This window comes from Pleurodeles waltl, chromosome 1_1, assembly GCF_031143425.1.
Source record: "Pleurodeles waltl isolate 20211129_DDA chromosome 1_1, aPleWal1.hap1.20221129, whole genome shotgun sequence".
NCBI lineage: Eukaryota > Metazoa > Chordata > Amphibia > Caudata > Salamandridae > Pleurodeles > Pleurodeles waltl.
In genome coordinates, this window is record NC_090436.1 from 195,412,118 (window position 1) to 195,432,772 (window position 20,655).

The following is a 20,655-nucleotide window of genomic DNA, read 5'->3' on the forward strand; positions in this document are numbered from 1 at the left end:
AGCTATTTTTTACTCCTTATATTTCAGCAAATGAATTACTGTATACCCGGTATAGAATGAAAACGCACTGCAGGGTGCAGCTCATTTATTGGCTCTGGGTTCCTCGGGTTCTTGATGAACCTACAAACCCTATATATCCCCGCAACCAGAGGAGTCCAGCAGACGTAACGGTATATTGCTTTCGATAATCTGACATTGCAGGGAAAAGTTACTGAGTAAAAAGTAGAGAAAAATTGATGTTTTTTTCACCTCAATTTCAATATTTTTCTTTTTCAGCTGTTATTTTCTGTAGGAAACCCTTGTAGGATCTACACAAATGACCCCTTGCTGAATTCAGAATTTTGTCTACTTTTCAGAAATGTTTAGGTTTCTGGGATCCAGCATTGGTTTCATGACCATTCCGGTCACTGACTGGAAGGAGGCTGAAAGCACAAAAAATTGCACAAATGGGGTATGCCCCAGTAAAATGCCAAAATTGTGTTGAAAAATTGGGTTTTCGGATTCAACTCTGCCTGTTCCTGAAAGCTGGGAAGCTGCTGAGTTTAGCATCGCAAACCCTTTGTTGATGCCATTTTCAGGGGAAAAACCACAAGCCTTCTTCTGCAGCCCCTTTTTCCAATTTTTTTGAAAAAAACGAAATTTTCACTGTATTTTGGCCAATTTCTTGGCCTCCTTCAGGGGAACCCACAAAGTCTGGGTACCTTTAGAATCGCTAGGATGTTGGAAAAAAAGGACGCAAATTTGGCTTGGTTAGCTTATGTGGACAAAAAGTTATGAGGGCCTAAGCGCGAACTGCCCCAAATAGGCAAAAAAAGGCCTGGCACAGGAGGGGGAAAAGGCCTGGCAGCGAAGTGGTTAAAGCTCTTTTTCCATCGATTTCATAAGGTCTGGTGACAGCTTTGCTATCTCAGTGGACTTGGAAACACAACAATGCAGAATTTCTCCAAACCGCCTACAGGCCATTCACTGCAAAGATAGTCACTTGCCTATGTAGTTTTGTGAAATGAATGTAATCTGGAACAAAACAACGACCCCAACACCACCACCCTGCTCGACAACCTCGCCAACCTCGGCCTCAAACAACTGGTGAACACCGCCACCCACATCGCCGGACACACGCTCGACCCTATCTTCTCCGCCAGCAAACACGTCTTCTTCAGCCACACCTCTGCCCTACACTGGACCGACCACAGCTGCGTCCACTTCACATTCCGACGCGAGACCTCCCACCTCCGCACTCAACCCATCCCTCGTCGACAGTGGAACAAGATCCCTGAAGAGCAACTCTTCTCCGCTCTCGCCGCCAACCAACCCACCCTCACCACCGACCCCAACGACGCAGCTCTCAACCTCACAAACTGGATCTCCAACTGCGCTGACAACCTTGCTCCCCTCAAACGCACGCATCGACAGACCAACACCAAAAAACCTCTCTGGTTCTCTGACACCCTCAAAGAATCAAAGAAAACTTGTCGTGCCCTTGAGAAGGCCTGGCGCAAGGACCACACCGCTGACAACATGACCGCCCTCAAGAACGCTACACGCGAACACCACCACCTGATCCGCACTGCCAAAAGGAACTTTTTCACCGACAGACTAGACAAAAACAGCCACAACAGCAGAGAACTCTTCAGCATCGTCAAAGAGTTCTCCAACCCCAGCGCCAGCGCCAACGCCGTCACGCCCTCACAGGATTTGTGCGAATCCCTTGCCACTTTCTTCCATCGCAAGATCAGCGACCTCCACGACAGCTTCGGACACCAGACCCAACCATACACCACTGAACCCGCTTCCCCGGACATCACCCTCAACAACTGGACCCACATCAACACGGAAGAAACCAAATCCATCATGAACTCTATCCACTCCGGCGCCCCTTCGGACCCCTGCCCGCACTTCATCTTTAACAAAGCCGACGACATCATCGCCCCGCACCTCCAGACCGTCATCAACTCTTCTTTTTCTTCTGCTACCTTCCCCGAATGCTGGAAGCACGCTGAAGTCAACGCCCTACTAAAGAAACCTACGGCTGACCCAAGCGACCTGAAAAACTTCCGCCCCATCTCTCTTCTACCTTTCCCAGCCAAGGTAATAGAAAAGACCGTCAACAAACAGCTGACCACCTTCCTGGAAGACAACAACCTGCTCGACCCTTCACAAACCGGATTCCGAACCAACCACAGCACGGAAACCGCCCTCATCTCAGTCACAGACGACATCAGAACCCTGATGGACAACGGTGAAACAGTCGCCCTCATTCTCCTCGACCTCTCGGCTGCCTTTGACACCGTCTGTCACTGCACCCTAATCACCCGCCTACGCTCCACCGGGATCCAAGGCCAGGCCCTGGACTGGATCGCCTCCTTCCTCGCTAACCGCTCCCAAAGAGTTTACCTCCCTCCGTTTCGCTCAGAACCCACCAAGATCATCTGCGGCGTACCTCAAGGCTCATCGCTCAGCCCGACACTCTTCAATGTCTACATGAGCCCCCTCGCCGACATCGTACGCAAGCACAACATCATCATCACCTCCTACGCCGACGACACCCAACTTGTACTCTCCCTCACCAAGGACCCCGCCAGCGCCAAGACCAACCTACAAGAGGGTATGAAGGACGTCGCAGATTGGATGAGGCTCAGCCGCCTAAAGCTGAACTCTGAAAAAACGGAAGTCCTCATCCTCGGCAACACCCCGTCCGCCTGGGACGACTCCTGGTGGCCCACGGCCCTCGGCACCGCACCGACCCCCGCAGACCACGCCCGCAACCTCGGCTTCATCTTGGACCCTCTTCTCACCATGACCAAGCAAGTCAACGCCGTGTCCTCCGCCTGCTTCCTCACTCTCCGCATGCTCCGCAAGATCTTCCGCTGGATCCCCGCCGACACCAGAAAAACCGTGACCCACGCCCTTGTCACGAGTCGCCTGGACTACGGCAACACCCTCTACGCCGGGACCACCGCCAAACTCCAAAACCGCCTGCAACGCATCCAAAACGCCTCGGCCCGCCTCATCCTCGACGTACCCCGCAACAGCCACATCTCCGCACACCTGAGACACCTGCATTGGCTCCCAGTCAGCAAAAGGATCACCTTCCGTCTTCTCACCCACGCACACAAAGCCCTCCACAACAAGGGACCGGAATACCTCAACAGACGCCTCAGCTTCTACGTCCCCACCCGCCCCCTCCGCTCCGCTGGACTCGCACTTGCTGCCGTCCCTCGCACCCGCCGCTCCACGGCGGGTGGGAGATCTTTCTCCTTCCTGGCGGCCAAGACCTGGAACTCCCTCCCCACCAGCCTCAGGACCACCCAGGACCACTCCGCTTTCCGGAGACTCCTAAAGACTTGGCTGTTCTAGCAGCGATAACCCCCCCTTTCCCCCCTAGCGCCTTGAGACCCGCACGGGTGAGTAGCGCGCTTTATAAATGTTAATGATTTGATTTGATTTGATTTAATCATTATGAGTTACATCTGAATAGAAATATCCACGACAGACCCATTCATAAAGGAAATCCTATTCAAAATCTTTGGTGTGTCCCTTAACTCCATTAGCAAAAATATGAATCAGTAATGCAGAGTGGGAACCTTATTTCATATATCTTGCTGATTGGTGAACCAAGAGTGCCATTTATCCCAACAGAAAATCAGAACTTACTTAACATTGAAAATACATTGAATTAATACCTAATTATAGAACCCTACTATGCCTCTTTAACATAAGTAAAATCAGTGTCTGCTGCAGCAAATCTCAAAGCGGGGAATGGGAGATGGGGGAAATAATAAAAAAAAATTTTTTAAACGTACCTGTCTGCCGCAGCCAGCCACCTCGCTCCTCTACCGATGGTGTTGGTGTCCCAGCACCGGCACAGACTCCCCACGCAATCCTGGTGCTGCTCTCATGCTATACCTTGCATGAGAGCAGCATCAAGAGCAGCATCAGGATTGGTCTGAGTGGGTTGGTCTGCAGCTCAGACAGTGCACTAGAGTCTGTGCTGTTTCTCCAACCAGGCTGTGCAATCAAAGCCGGGCTGGAGAAACCTAAGTGCACATGTCAGTTTGGCTGGCCTAAGACGGCTGGCCATTTGCACTTTTAAGTGCACTCACTTCACTCATCCTCCCTCATCCCATGGCCCAGCCCCACCACTCCCTGCACATGCTGGCTCAGCCAGCAGCTGCAAAAATAAAATGATAATTAAATATTGTTTTATTTTTCAGCTGCTGGCCCTGAGCCAGTGGGGCGCCGCTCCTTTGCGATTGCAGTGGAGCCACCCCTGCGTAAAATTTGCTCTCACTTTGCATATCCTCATCAAATGGGGTAGTCAGAGTTAGCAACTAGTAGGCTAATTTATTATCTGCAGTTTCCATTCCTTTGTATTCTCTGAGCTCCTCAGTAGCAAGCAGGAGGCTGTTGAGAGTTAATATTGGCACCACAGGCTAAGCTTGTGGTGTCACTTACTCTACATCTTGCCTTTCAATACATTTTAGAAAGGTTTTTTCTAAAATGCAGGCCTTACTTTTTGCAATGATTATAGCAGTGTTACTTTTGCTTGTAGAATGTCAGTAAAATCAATCAGAAAAACATACCTTATCAATGCATGGTATCAAACTAAAAATGAACATCTAATATTCCACCTATTATCTAGTCAATGGCAAATATTTAGATTTTCTGCTTCTGTTGCTGATATGTTCTGATGCAATTGTGGCCAGACACCACACATAACACGGCTCAACATACCTGTGTTGAGGTTGCATGGTTGAAAATTACACTTCCTGTGTTCTTGAGGTCTGGGCTCCTTTTGTTCACACAGATGGTGATCCTCAGTTATGTTGTGTTCTATGTTCATACACGTTACAGTGCGGCTTTGGGTCCCACCACCGCATGAAGAAGAACACTGGAAGATGAAAGTTCATTCATGGGTGAGATATTTGAATAGACAGACCAGCAACAGACATTAGGGTCGATGTGGAAAATGCATATCTAAAATTAAGTTATTAATCTAAAAGGGCATGATATACACAATTGAGGTTCCCAAGCCCCTTGCGCTGCTGTTGCAAAACTTTTTATGATGCTGTGGTGGCGCAGTGTGCAGACCCATATCTATGAGGCAATGCAAAACCACTTTGCGTGGCTTTTTTCATGGCCTCCTAGACATGGTGTAAGGCAACGCAGCTTAGGTCGATATGTTGCCTTATACTGCGTCAGGGAGACATTCCATGAGCGTTGTGGTGGGTGTTCCCACTCTACAACCATGGGTTTTGATGCATTCCTATATTCACAAGAATCTGTAACCCTGGGAATGCATCAAAACTGTATGCCTCCCCAGGGCAGGTGCAACTAGGAGAAATATTTTTTATTTTTCCTCTTGTTTCCTCTTTTATGTGTGCTGCATTTTACACCACACATGGAAAGAGGAAAAAGCCTCTCTGGATTGTTTTTGTGTAGGAAGGTGCACCTTCCTGCTCAAAAACAATCCTGCAAATGATGCAGACACCGTTGCACCATGGTGCAAGGGTGCCTGTGTTGGCGCTAGGCAGCAAATTGAGCACCAGCGCAGGAGAAAAGACAAATGTACCATATCTTGCAAATATGGTGTATTTCTGCCCTTTCAAATTGGCGTAGGACAGCGTAGCAGAAAAACTTGCAGCACTGCCCTACTTCAATTCCTTGAAAATATGCTCCAATGTTTGTTTCACCTATTTTTAACTTGATTGTAACTAAAATGGCATCTGGGTGCAGATTCAAGATCCCATATATTTAATCCACAGATGGAATTTATCCAGTGGGAAAACCTGTTATTGTGGTGCTTTTTCAGGGGTAGTGGTATAAACGTAGGAATTTCCAGGAAAGAGGTAGGGCGTGTCCCTGGCACACTGGTAAATACTGATAAAGTCAGTGGGTATTCATAAATCTTCCCAATGGAAAAATGTAAAAGTGTGCAAATTTGTAGATAGCGTTTGGCCAATTGCATTCATTTTAATGGGCTAAAGGGAAGAATTTTCTTACCAAAATATATTCATCTGGAGGAACTTAAATCAAACGTTTAATGAGCTAAATCATGTGGATTGTATAATATTTTGCATTCTGGTTCACATAAAGGAACATGTGATTGACTGGACATCGTGAGTGATGGAAACTAACCAATGACTGCAGAGACATTATTGGCTTTGCTAGCGAGCCTGGTCCTTAGAAAGTAAACTTACAAGGGGAGGCGTATAGGTCGATGAACGATTTGATTCGCATGGAGTAACCTAGCTACAGTGTCACCAATGTGCATCAATAATCAATATACAAAACAATAACCAATAAGCAAATCATTAATCAACAGTTGATAAACCACACCATGACCATTAGTCATGAATAACCAGAACGCAGTATACGTTTAGTAATTTTTATTTCCTATTGGTTACAATACTAAGTCATGAGGTTAATTCAAACTTTATTCAAATCAACTCAAGATTAATTAATTAGTGACCACCAATAACATGATCTAATCAGATCTTGAGAAGACATACATTCTAATGCCTCAACATAAGCCAATAACGATGATTATGTTAACATGAGTAGCAGAGTTCAGCAAACCAGTCCGTCAATCATTTGTCAACATATATGTCAACGTCTCAGAATAAGAACCCTACCTAACCCAGATTAGCATTAGCATGTGGGACCTCATGCAAAAACAGTTTAGAACATGAATTTGGAAAAACATCTAACTAGGAGAAAATCTATAAAACAGAGCAGTTAGTACCTAGAAAGAAAAGGCACAAAAATCAGTCACATTGTTATAGCTACCTATCCACAATATGGATCAGCAACAAAGTCAGTCTTCGTCTTCAGGTCATCAATCGATCAGCATCACATCAGGCTCTCAACAGCATGAGCCCAATTACAGAATCTCAAATCTCTTCGAATGTCCACGCCTAACCTCGAACATCTATTCTCTCCATCGCTTCTCTCTAGTTTTTCCCCTTTGTCATGACAATTATATTAAAGTCACCCAGCCTATCCCCCAATTGCTAATTGGTCAATTAGTCATGCGTTTATTTACATAGTCAATGGATAAAACACACCAAATCTATAGATTCTAGTATTTCATGATTCTCAGACTGTTGATTGGTTCATTGTCTGATGTTCTCATCATCCGGCTCGTCAAGTATCAAAAATGTTGCATCTTCTTCTCCAGTCAGTGTCTCCATTGTTCGAGTCCTGGGAAAGTACATCTCGTCTGCTTTACACAGTCCTTGTTACAATTATGATTCCCCCATCTCCTGCCCGTCGGTTCACGCATAGGATTTTTACTGAGCAGATTTTATTAAACAATAAGCAGTTCAGCACATTAGCTTCTCTACATTGTGCTAGTAATGCAGCTTCTGCATGGGGCCTGGAAAAACTAGGCCACAACTTCGGCTAAGTTAACTCTACAATATAATGCAAAACATACGTTATATATCTCATTATGACATACTACTACATTATTATTACGCATTTTCAACATTTCACATATTTTTTGTCATTTTTAGTATAATTTGTGAATCTTGCTGACCACTCTCCGTGGGCACATTTTCAAACATGCACACTCATTTTTCTGTATTATGTATCTCTACCATTTTCTTATGGATCAAAAATGCATAAAAACTCATCATTATTTCTAATTAACATATCTGCATCAGCAGCTTTAAACCACTGCAGTGTTCCCAGGTAGTGACAGAATGTTTATACTGCAGGAGGAAGCAATTCTCATAGTTGTATACTTTTGACATTTGTAGAATTGATCAACATAGACTCATAAATAGGGTGGTGAGTATTTGCTGCTCCTGACCGTCTGCAACGCTACACAGATTTTTATCACAGTCTGCCGTATTTAAATTGCAAATCTATGAGGTTTATAAACAAGCACTGGCAAAATCAATTGGTCTTATATCATGATTTCAATTGGTCTCGGTGTGGTAACGCACCAAATAAATTGAACTTTCTAACAGGAGTCAACGAGGTGCAGTAGAACAGCATGAAATGGTGTTAGATTACCTGGTCCTCTCTTAATGAACACTACAATTAAAAGCAGAGATAAGTGCTCTTAAGGCCGAATGTGTTATCCCAGAAAGTACAGGGCATCAAAACCTGTTACCCAGAAAGTTTGGGGCAGCAACACCAGCAGAGAGAGAATATAAATATCTTGGTAAACCTAATCTGTGTCACAAGCACAAAGACTCATTCTATACAGCCCTCTCTTTTCCAGTGTCCATGTACTATCTTATCCCCTCTCTGCTTCCGCATTAGCCTCTATCATGCTGCTGGTCCCAAGGTGAATTTTCTGACAGTTCTCACTGACTCTTTGCAGTGAATCATACATTCCAGGGCACCTTAAAATATTTACATCCTTCACTCCAGCAAAGCCCCTGCTTCCTCATACCACCCTCTGTTTACTTTCTAGTGCTCTGCTGCTGGTGTCAGAAGAGGGCTCTGGCTTGGAACCATGTTTTTTTAAACATTTTTTCAGTTTTGCAGACATAGGGAAAATGAGAGCTATAATAAGCTGGCCAGCCAATTTACAATAGTATTTTCTATAATTGCAAGATGGTCGTGAAGTTGCATCTGCACAAAACGTGATGGTCATCTTGGAAGCTCATAAAATAAGATTCTGCATCTTGGTACTGTATTTTTTCAACTACCAAAATGGCCAAAAAGTTGTGTCAAGTTGCAACCTGGAGCCCAGCTTGGAAACAGAGAAAATATAAATTTGTAGTAGTGGTCTGTGTCGAGGAAATGGGGAGAGATACATACCAAGGTGGGTAGACAGGAAAACTGGTGGCTGGGGACAGCGAGTTGGTGGGACTTGAAAAGTGAGCAAACAAGTGCAATCACCTGCAGGTGAAGTGCCTGTGAAGAACAGACTAGTAACGAGGAGGGTGGGGGTGGAGGGAGGCAGAGCATGCATTAACATGGAGTGCTAAATCACAAATGGCACAAAGAGATATAGTGGCCTACTGTCAAAAGTAAGGTGAAACTTAAATGCTTAAATGCTCCAGAGGCGGGACAAGCAAAAGAAAATGGAAGCCAGCCATTGAGTCCGGAGAGGAGAGCTGAAATAGACAAAAAAGCCACGTGATCGCAAGCAACAAGCATACCCAAAGCCCGCTCTAAATACACGGTAAAGTACTGCTTGCGGTGCTATCTGTAACACTGTCTGGGGCGAGAGTTCAAAAAGCAAAGAAGGGGGATGCGCACCTTTCCCTGCTCATGCAAATCATTACACTGCACTTTGGAAAACGATTGCCTCACTGAAGGTCAATAATGTTTGACAGACACAATGTTAGAAAGACATTTTTAAACCAACTTATTATAAGTATCTACTGTGTTTAGTCCCTGGCGTGCGTCTAGCACAGAACAATGCTGTAGCTGCTGTCTAACCAAAGAAAGTCGATAAAGGAAAAGAAACAGACACCTGACCCCACTTAGCACACCATTCTGATGTTTGTTAGACTTTTCATCCTTGGCGTGGTCTCCCTTAACTTTTTGCCTCTGTTTCCCAAGTTGTTGATGTGTGCTGGACTCTGGTTTTACTGTTTTTGTTACTCTGTGCACTTTACCACTGCGAACCAGTGCTAAAGTGCAAATGCTCCTTTACAAAATGTGTATGGCTTACCCATGATTGGCATATTTGATTTACTAGTAAGTCCCTAGCAAAGTGCACTAGAGGTGCCCAGGGCCTATAAATCAAATGCTACTAGTGGGCCTGCAGCACTGGTTGTGCCACCCATGAGTAGCTCTGTAATCATGTCTCAGACCTGCCACTGTACACACTTGCCAGGCCTAAACCTTCCCTTTTCTTACATGTAAGACACCCCTAAGGTAGGCCCTAGGTATCCCCAAGAGCAGGGTGCAGTGTATGGTTAAGGTAGGACATACAGTAATGTGTTTTATATGTCCTGACAGTGAAATACTGCTAAATGCGTTTTTTACTGTTGCAAGGCCTGTCCCTCTCATAGGTTAACATGGGGGCTACCTTTAAATATGATTACAGTGTAGATTTCCTTTGGGAGTGGAGTTTGGGGTCTCTGAGCTCATGGTTTAAAACTACATCTTTTAGTAAAGTTGATTTTAAGATTGTGTGTTTGAAAATGCCCCTTTTAGAAAGTGAGCATTTTCTTGCTTATACCATTTCTGTGACTCTGCCTGTTTGTGGATTCCCTGTCTGGGTCAGTTTGACAGTTGGGCTGGTTGCACCTCACACTAGACAGAAAGGGAGCTGGGGTGTAGTCTGCATTTCCTGATGAGCCATCTGTGCTAGGAGGGCGGGGAGGAGTGGTCATTCACACCTGAAAGGGCTGTGCCTGCCCTCACACAATGCAGTCTCCAACCCCCTGGTGTGTGTCTGGGGCCTGGCCTGGGCAAGGCAAGATTTCACAATCAAGAGAGACTTTGCTTTGAAGTAGGCCTACTTCAAAGGATAAAATGGGTATAAGAAGGGCACCCAAAACCAAAGACTTCAGAACACTTCTGGAAACCAAGAGGAACCTCTGCCTGGAGAAGAGCTGAGGAAGAAGAGCTTCCCTGACTGTAACTGTGCTTTTTTGAGCTATCCTGCAGTTGCTGCTTCTGCCTGTGTTAGAGGGCAAAGATTGGACTTTGTGTTGCCTTCCTTCTTGTGAAGATCTCCAAGGGCTTGATTTAGAGCTTGCCTGCTGTTGTTTGATGTCTCAGGGACAGCAAAGACTTCTCTCTGCCAGCACCTGGAGTCTCTGGAGAGACTCCTACTCTGCCCAATGGTGCCCATCCAGTTCCTGGGATCCTGAAAGGAGAAGCTGGCAGTTCAAGAGTGAGAAATTCACGCACAGAAAGCTGTGCGGGAAAAAGATCGACATGACTCCGATCTGCGGCTGAAAAATCGACATGCCGCCGGCTTCGCGGCTGAAAATTGATGCTTGCCTGCAACGCGACCCAAAGATCGATGTCCGGGGCTGCAGAAACGATGCACAGCATCCTGACAGAGGCTGGTGAGAACGCAACCCACGCTGCGTGGTTTTCGGATCATCCTGCAGCTGGATTTCCGACACAAACACCGCTGGGCATGTAAAAACGACGGAAGGCCTGCCCGGACCCGAGTGTGCTGACCGGATCAACGCATCGCTCTACTGCAGAGAAAAGAAACAACGCACGCCGACCCGACTGAAGGAGAAACAACGCAAGGTGTCGCTCGTGAATGTAATCAACGCATCACAAGCCCTTTTTGACGCACACTCGCCCATGCAGGGTTATTTTTGACGCACCTAGGGTACATTTTCACAGTAACATTATTAGTGTGTGTTTAAAATTACACAAAGACTCTTTTTGCATTTATTGTGATAACTTGACTTGTTTATTGTGGATTTTTGTCATTTTGGTCTTGTTGTGTTTAGATAAATATGCTCTATTTTTCTGAACCTGTGTTGTGTCATTTGGTAGTGTTTTCATTAAGTTACTGTGTGAGTTGGTACAAATACTTTACACCTAGCACTCTGAAGTTAAGCCTACTGCTTGTGCCAAGCTACCAAGGGGGTAAGCAGGGGTTAACTGAGGGTGATTCTCTTTTACCCTGACTAGAGTGAGGGTCCTTGCTTGGACAGGGGGTAATCTGACTGCCAACCAAAGACACAATTTCTAACATTGGTGATCAGCGGTTGGGATTGGACTTGTATTTGTACTTGACATACAGTGATAAAGTGTACACTACTTGTAGGAAGTTGGCTCTGTATGCACTATTTCAAAGTATGGAATAGTATGCACAGAGTCCAAGGGTTCCACTTAGAGGTAAGATAGTGGCAAAAAGAGATAATACTAATGCTCTATTTTGTGGTAGTGTGGTCGAGCAGTAGGCTTATCAAAGGAGTAGTGTTAAGCATTTGTTGTACATACACACAGGCAATAAATGAGGAACACACACTCAGAGACAAATCCAGGCCTATAGGTTTTGTTATAGAAAAATATATTTTCTTAGTTTATTTTAAGAACCACAGGTTCAAATTCTACATGTAATATCTCATTTGAAAGGTATTGCAGGTAAGTACTTTAGGAACTTTGAATAATCACAATAGCATATATACTTTTTACATAAAACACAATAAGCTGTTTTAAAAGTGGACACAGTGCAATTTTCACAGTTCCTGGGGGAGGTAAAGTATTGTTAGTTCTTGCAGGTAAGTAAACCACCTACGGGGTTCAAATTGGGGACCAAGGTAGCCCACCCTTGGGGGTTCAGAGCAACCCCAAAGTCACCACACCAGCAGCTCTGGGCCGGTCAGGTGTAGAGTTCAAAGTGGTGCCCAAAACACATAGGCTTCAATGGAGAGAAGGGGGTGCCCCGGTTCCAGTCTGCCAGCAGGTAAGTACCCGCGTCTTCGGAGGGCAGACCAGGGGGGTTTTGTAGGGCACCGGGGGGACACAAGTCCACACAAAAAGTACACCCTCAGCAGCGCCGGGCGGCCGGGTGCAGTGTGCGAACAATGGGTTCGCAATGTAAATCAATGGGAGACCAAGGGGTCTCTTCAGCGGTGCAGGCAGGCAAGGGGGGGGCTCCTCGGGGTAGCCACCACCTGGGCAAGGGAGAGGGCCTCCTGGGGGTCACTCCTGCACTGAAGTTCCGATCCTTCAGGTGCTGGGGGCTGCGGGTGCAGGGTCTTTTCCAGCCGTCGGGATTTTAGAGTCAGGCAGTCGCGGTCAGGGGGAGCCTCGGGATTCCCTCTGCAGGCGTCGCTGTGGGGGCTCAGGGGGGACAACTTTGGTTACTCACAGTCTCGGAGTCGCCAGAGGGTCCTCCCTGAGGTGTTGTTTCTCCACCAGTCGAGTCGGGGTCGCCGGGTGCAGTGTTGCAAGTCTCACGCTTCTTGCGGGGATTGCAGGGTCTTTAAATCTGCTCCTCTGGATACAAAGTTGCAGTCTTTGTTGAACAGGGCCGCTGTTCTCGGGAGTTTCTTGGTCTCTTGGAAGCAGGGCAGTCCTCTGAGGATTCAGAGGTCGCTGGTCCTGGAGAAAGCGTCGCTGGAGCAGGTTTCTTTAGAAGGCAGGAGACAGGCCGGTAGGACTGGGGCCAAAGCAATTGGTGTCTTCTTTCTTCTTCTGCAGGGGTTTTCAGCTCAGCAGTCTTCTTCTTCGGTAAGTTGCAGGAATCTGAGTTCCTTGGTTCTGGGGAGCCCCTAAATACTGAATTTAGGGGTGTGTTTAGGTCTGGGAGGGCAGTAGCCAATGGCTACTGTCCTTGAGGGTGGGTACACCCTCTTTGTGCCTCCTCCCTGAGGGGAGGGGGGCACATCCCTATTCCTATTGGGGGAATCCTCCTTCTACAAGATGGAGGATTTCTTAAAGTCAGAGTCACCTCAGCTCAGGACACCTTAGGGGCTGTCCTGACTGGCCAGTGACTCCTCCTTGTTTTTCTCATTATCTCATCTGGACTTGCCGCCAAAAGTGGGGGCTGGGTCCAGGGGGCGGCCATCTCCACTAGCTGGAGTGCCCTGGGACATTGTAACACGAAGCTTGAGCCTTTGAAGCTCACTGCTAGGTGTTACAGTTCCTGTAGGGGGGAGGTGTGAAGCACCTCCACCCAGAGCAGGCTTTGTTTCTGTCCTCAGAGAGCACAAAGGCTCTCACCGCATGGGGTCAGAAACTCGTCTCTCAGCAGCAGGCTGGCAGAGACCAGTCAGTCCTGCACTGAACAATTGGGTAAAATACAGGGGGCATCTCTAAGATGCCCTCTGTGTGCATTTTTTAATAAATCCAACACTGGCATCAGTGTGGGTTTATTATTCTGAGAAGTTTGATACTAAACTTCCCAGTATTCAGTGTAGCCATTATGGAGCTGTGGAGTTTGTTTTTGACAGACTCCCAGACCATATACTCTTATGGCTACCCTGCACTTACAATGTCTAAGGTTTTGCTTAGACACTGTAGGGGCATAGTGCTCATGCACATATGCCCTCACCTGTGGTATAGTGCACCCTGCCTTAGGGCTGTAAGGCCTGCTAGAGGGGTGACTTACCTATGCCACAGGCAGTGTGAGTTTGGCATGGCACCCTGAGGGGAGTGCCATGTCGATTTAGTCATTTTCTCCCCACCAGCACACACAAGCTGGCAAGCAGTGTGTCTGTGCTGAGTGAGGGGTCCCTAGGGTGGCATAAGTCATGCTGCAGCCCTTAGAGACCTTCCCTGGCATCAGGGCCCTTGGTACCAGGGGTACCAGTTACAAGGGACTTACCTGGGTGCCAGGGTTGTGCCAATTGTGGAGACAATGGTACATTTTAGGTGAAAGAACACTGGTGCTGGGGCCTGGTTAGCAGGGTCCCAGCACACTTCTCAGTCAAGTCAGCATCAGTATCAGGCAAAAGGTGGGGGGGTAACTGCAACAGGGAGCCATTTCTTTACACAAGCCCCCCCCCCCCAGCCCATAGGCGAGGAGACTCAGCCAAAGCTGGGAGAGACTTCCTAGTCTGTCAGGCGAGGAAGAGTAGAGGAAATAGGCGGGTTTGTTGCAGGGCCTACTCTGCCTTACATCCTCCTGTTCAGGTCATTCCCTCTGGGGAACTGACCCACTTCCACAGTGATAGGACCTAGTCTGAATTGCCTCTTGTCTGGGTCTTTAATGTCTCCACCCATTCTCTCTATTTTGGGGTTAGAGGTATCCACCTCTGCTAATCTTATCTTAGCCAGGGTCACCCCTAGCTTACCCAAAGAGGTTACCCAGAGCTGGAGTAACCCCACCATGACCAACAGGGTCAGGGGGCCTAACTTACTATTTGGCATGGGGTCAGACCACCATGCAAAGGATAGTGCAGCCATAAAGGCTAACCCCCAGCAGAGGCCACTGACAGCTGTCAGTGCCCAGAACCCCACCTTTAGCTCTTCACCTACAAGGGAAGGGGCTAAGTTACAGGCTTCTTTGGGTTCAGGGTGCCTGTCTGCTGTATTAGAGTGGGGGGTTACCACATCTTGTAGTAAACACCCTTCTTCCACTCTTTCTTCTGTTAGCTGAGGAGCCACCCACTCAGGCTTAACAGTTGCCTGACTAGCCAGGACTTCTTGTGTGTCAGGTTGGACTTTAACAGTGCCATTTTTGGAGTTCTCCCCTACTGGAGCAGAATCTCCCTGGCTTGCTGGAACCTTGGCTAAAGGTTGTCCACCTTTCCTACTCTGTTTTCCTTTCTTTTTCTTCTGGGGCCTACTTGCAGTTACTGCAGGGGTAGCACCTCCAGAGTCCTTGGGAGAGGACTGGCCCTGGACCAGTTCCTCTCTTGTGCTCTGACTAACCTCTGGGTAGTCATTTCCAAGGAGACAATCAAGGGGGAGGTCTGTACTGACTACCACCCTTCTCCAGCTAAAAGTCCCACCCACTTCTATGGGCACAAAAGCCACAGGCCTATCACTGACCCTGTCTGGGCTAACTCTTACTCTGGCAGTCTCACCTGGGATGTACTGGTTTGAGAACACCAGCCTGTCATGCACAATGGTGTGACTGGCACAAGTGTCTCTCAGGGCAGTGGCTGGGATTCCATTCACCAGTAGGTGGTGGAAGTGTCTACTTCCCTCTGGAATCTCCAACTCACCTGTTGGGCCCTTTTTCCAGTTGAAGGCTATGAAGACCTCCTCATCTGAGGAGTCATCCCCAATGGCTACACTGGTCACCCCTGGGATTTTGCTAGGGGGTTTGTTTTTGGGACAAGAAGTGTCCTTGGTGTGGTGCCCTGTCTGCCTACAGTTATGGCACCATGCCTTAGTGGCATCCCAGTTCTTACCCTGGTACCCACCTTTGTTTTGGGTTGTGTCTTGGGGCCCACCCACCTGGTCTGGTTTTTGGGGGCCTACAGAGGACTCTTTTTCTTTGTTTCTAGTGTCACCCACTTTCTCCTGGGGAGGCTTTGTAACCCCTTTCTTTTGGTCACCCCCAGTGGAAGTTTTGGTTACCCTAGTCTTGACCCAGTGGTCTGCCTTCTTTCCCAATTCTTGGGGAGAAATTGGACCTAGGTCTACCAGATACTGATGCAACTTTTCATTGAAGCAGTTACTTAAAATGTGTTCTTTCATAAACAAATTATAAAGTCCAACATAGTCATGCACTTAATTTCCAGTTACCCAACCATCCAGTGTTTTCACTGAGTAGTCAACAAAATCAACCCAGGTCTGGCTCGAGGATTTTTGAGCCCCCCTGAACCTAATTCTATACTCCTCAGTGTAGAATCCAAAGCCCTCAATCAGGGTACCCTTCATGAGGTCATAGGATTCTGCATCTTTTCCAGAGAGTGTGAGGAGTCTATCCCTACACTTTCCAGTGAACATTTCCCAAAGGAGAGCACCCCAGTGAGATCTGTTTACTTTTCTGATTACACAAGCCCTCTCAAAAGCTGTGAACCATTTGGTGATGTCATCACCATCTTCTTATTTAGTTACAATCCCTTTAGGGATTTTCAACATGTCAGGAGAATCTCTGACCCTATTTATGTTGCTGCCACCATTGATGGGACCTAGGCCCATCTCTTGTCTTTCCCTTTCTATGGCTAGGATCTGTCTTTCCAAATCCAATCTTTTGGCCATCCTGGCTAGCAGGAGGTCCTCTTCACTGAGGCTATCCTCAGTGATTCCAGAGGCGCTGGCCCCTCCTGTGAGGGAAGCAGCATCTCTGACTATCACAGTTGCAATCAGGGATTGAGGGTCCCTGGGTTCCCTAGTTAGGACTGGAAGGGGGGAATTCTCCTCCAGTTCATTATCATCCTCCTCTGGGTTGTCATCCTCAGAGGGGTTGGCTTTTTCAAACTCTGCCAAAAGCTCCTGGAGCTGTTGTTTGGAGGGTCTTAAGCCAATTGTGATTTTCTTTATTTTGCAGAGTGACCTTAGCTCCCTCATCTTAAGATGGAGGTAAGGTGTGAGGTCGAGTTCCTCTACATTCACATCTGCACCAGGCATTATGTTTCTAAAAGTTGGAATACTTTTTAAGAATCTAAAACTAGTTCTAGAATCTAATTCAAACTTTCACAAAACTTTTAAACTCTAAAAGAAATGCTAACAGGGACTAACACAAGGCCCTAGCAGGACTTTAAAAAATTTAGAAAAATAGCACAAATTGTAAAAATCTATTTCTAATGACAATTTTGGGAATTTGTCGTGTAATCAGGTATTGGCTGAGTAGTTCAGCAAATGCAAAGTCTTGTACCCCACCGCTGATCCACCAATGTAGGAAGTTGGCTCTGTGTTGGAAAATGGGTTATTGGTAAGGGCAGGTAGGTACCTACGCCTAGCAACAAGCCACTAACCTCCACCTAGGTACAGTTAGGTCTCAATAAATTAATCCCAGCTCAACCCTTGGTAGCTTGGCAACGAGCGTCAAGGCTTAACTTAGGAGACAAAGTGTAAAGCATTCAAATATCAGAAAACAGTAATTAAATAAAACACAGGAAACAGTTTAAAAATCCAAAACCAATTTATAAAAATAGTTTATATTTTTATCTTTAAAATGACACCAAAACGAATAAAATCGGATAAAGGGAACCGGAGATATGAATTTTTAAAGAATTATTACTTTTCTAGCGCTTAGAAACAAAAAGCGCCAATCGGGTCATCTGGTTGCACCTCGACCGGGGCAAAGTCAAACTTTCAGGCCGACCGCGATGGAGCCCTGCTCGGCTACAAGTCGCGGGAGGCATCGGTTAAAAAGTTACCTTCTGACTTAGTCTTTATTTTGAAGTTTTTCTTCACCGGGACGAACCTGCCAGTTCAATCTGACCTCCTGGAGCCCTTGTCTGGATACGCGATGTGGGTTTCCTCGGTGGTGATTTTTACCTTCGGACTTAGTCGTTTTTTCGAGATGAAAATCCTTCGACCGGGGTAAACCTGGATCTTGATCCGACGTCCGTGGAGCCCTTCTCGGATACAATGGCTGGGAGGTCCCGGTCAACTTTTTACCTTCGGACTTAGTCTCTTTTTCGGATGTTTTTCTTTACCGGGACGAACCACGAAGTCAGGCCGGGTCGCGGTTGAGGCAAGCCGGCTAGAATTTCCGCGGCGGGTCGGTCCCTCTCTGGAGCTTTTTTACAAAATTTGTCAAATCTTCTCCAAACTTCTGGGGCTTCACCCAGATGTTCTTTTAAGGTTCTTTTGGGGTCCACAGCTCACCGCAAGGGTCCAGAAGTTCTGTGATGGTCCTTGGGGGGTGCGGACTTCAACTCCCAGAATGCACCTGGCGCAAACTCCTTTTTGGCCACTGGACAGTGGTCAGCTGGTCGCTTTCTTCAGGAGTTGGTGCAGGGGACTTTGGTTAGCAATTTTTCACCTGTAGCAAACAGGGAGTCCCTCCTTGAACCAGTTGAAGCCAGGCAAAGTCCTTCTTGTGGTGAAGCCCAAGTGTGCAGCTGGTGCAGTCCTTCTGAGTGCAGGTTCCAGGTGCAGGCCAGGGGTCCAGCAGGGCAGTCCTTCTTCTCCTTAAGTTCTTTTCTTCTTGAAATCTGGCAGGGATCCGAGGTGTGGGTGCAGGTCTGCCAGTTTTATCCTTGCTCCTGGGTGAAAAGCAGGGGGGCCCTGGTTCTCCAATCAGGGACAGGGTCGTCCCCCTGTGATGACCACTTCCTGGGAAGTGTGGCAAAAATCCATCCCAGAAGGCAACAGTCTCTAAAAATCCAACATGGATGAATCTGATTTTTGGAGGTTACATCTGGCTGAACCCACCCACTGGTGTGGCTAAAAATCATAAACACACCCCTCTCCTGCCCTCTCCTAATCTAATCAAGGGGGCACCTAATTGTCTGGGGTTGCAGGATGTGGGGGTGTTGCTGGGTGCTGCAAATGTCCTTCTCTGCCTTTGAAGACCAGTTTGGCAGCCCTCCCCCTTCCTGCCTCACCATCTGCTGAGGGGAGATTCTCTCCCCCAAGCACATTCCTTTGTGTGAAGCCAGGCCACTTCACACCTCATCAAGGCAGCCTGGCAGAAGCTGCTGCAGGCTGGCCAATCAGAGCACAGCAGCAAAAACAATGCAGAGCTGAAATTGGCAACTTTTTAGGTAAAGTCTAAACTTTTTACCTGAACAAGTTATATTAAATCCAACAACTGGAAGTTGTGGGATTTATTACAACAATTAATTCGATACCAAATTCTTGGTATGTAACATTTAAGGAGACTTTAAAATTTAAAATAAAGTCTGCCCATTCTAGCCTATGAAGGCCATTTACTTCAATGAGGGAAAAACGAATTTGGCTGTTTTTACCTCACCAGGGTTATAAATCTATTTTTATAAAGTCCCTGCTTATAGTTACATGGCACCCAGCCCTAGGGGCACATCGGGCACACCTTAGGGGTGACTTATATGTAAAAATAAGGTAGTTTAAGACTTTGGAAGTACCTTTAATTCCAAAGTCGAATTTGCATATAACTTTAATTTAAAAGCAGCCAGCAAGGCAGGCTTGCTTTTAAAATGACACTGGGCACCTCAGCAGTGCACCTAGGTGTGCACCACCTATGCTGTGGTCCCTAAACCTACATGCCCTACCATATACTAGGGACTTATAGGTAGGTTAACTTAGCCAATTATAATTAGCCTAATTTGCATATCCATTTTACACAGAGCACAGGCCCTGGGACTGGTTAGCAGTACCCAGGGCACCATCAAAGTCAGGAAAACACCATCAAAAAGAGGAAAATGGGGGCAAAAAGTTATGGGGCCTCTGCAATCAGCCCTGTTTTCTCACACTCTGTATGCACTATTTCAAAGTAAGGAATAGTATGCACAGAGTCCAAGGGTTCCCCTTAGAGGTAAGATAGTGGCAAAAAGAGATAATACTAATGCTCTATTTTGTGGTAGTGTGGTCGAGCAGTAGGCTTATCAAAGGAGTAGTGTTAAGCATTTGTTGTACATACACACAGGCAATAAATGAGGAACACACACTCAGAGACAAATCCAGGCCAATAGGTTTTGTTATAGAAAAATATATTTTCCTAGTTTATTTTAAGAACCACAGGTTCAAATTCTACATGTAATATCTCATTTGAAAGGTATTGCAGGTAAGTACTTTAGGAACTTTGAATAATCACAATAGCATATATACTTTTTACATAAAACAAAATAAGCTGTTTTAAAAGTGGACACACTGCAATTTTCACAGTTCCTGGGGGAGGTAAAGTATTGTTAGTTCTTGCAGGTAAGTAAACCACCTACGGGGTTCAAATTGGGGTCCAAGGTAGCCCACCGTTGGGGGTTCAGAGCAACCCCAAAGTCACCACACCAGCAGCTCAGGGCCGGTCAGGTGCAGAGTTCAAAGTGGTGCCCAAAACACATAGGCTTCAATGGAGAGAAGGGGGTGCCCCAGTTCCAGTCTGCCAGCAGGTAAGTACCCGCGTCTTCGGATGGCAGACCAGGGGGGTTTTGTAGGACACAAGTCCACACAAAAAGTACACCCTCAGCAGCGCGGGGGCGGCCGGGTGCAGTGTGCGAACAAGCGTCGGGTTCGCAATGTAAATCAATGGGAGACCAAGGGGTCTCTTCAGCGGTGCAGGCAGGCAAGGGGGTGGGCTCCTAGGGGTAGCCACCACCTGGGCAAGGGAGAGGGCCTCCTGGGGGTCACTCCTGCACTGAAGTTCCGATCCTTCAGGTGCTGGGGGCTGCGGGTGCAGGGTCTTTTCCAGCAGTCGGGATTTTAGAGTCAGGCAGTCGC

The 20,655-nt window shown here is 46.9% G+C and overlaps 1 protein-coding gene across 3 annotated transcripts in view; it reads right to left on the reverse strand.

The window, feature by feature from the left end:
- The window catches only part of ADAMTS12 (ADAM metallopeptidase with thrombospondin type 1 motif 12), a 3,732,731-nt gene that overhangs the window by 184,747 nt on the left and 3,527,329 nt on the right, over positions 1 to 20,655 (reverse strand). For all 3 annotated transcript variants that reach the window (XM_069220543.1, XM_069220552.1, XM_069220534.1), the window contains one exon: positions 4,735 to 4,891. In XM_069220543.1, the coding sequence (XP_069076644.1) occupies positions 4,735 to 4,891 (157 nt within the window). The remainder of the gene's footprint in view (positions 1 to 4,734; positions 4,892 to 20,655) is intronic.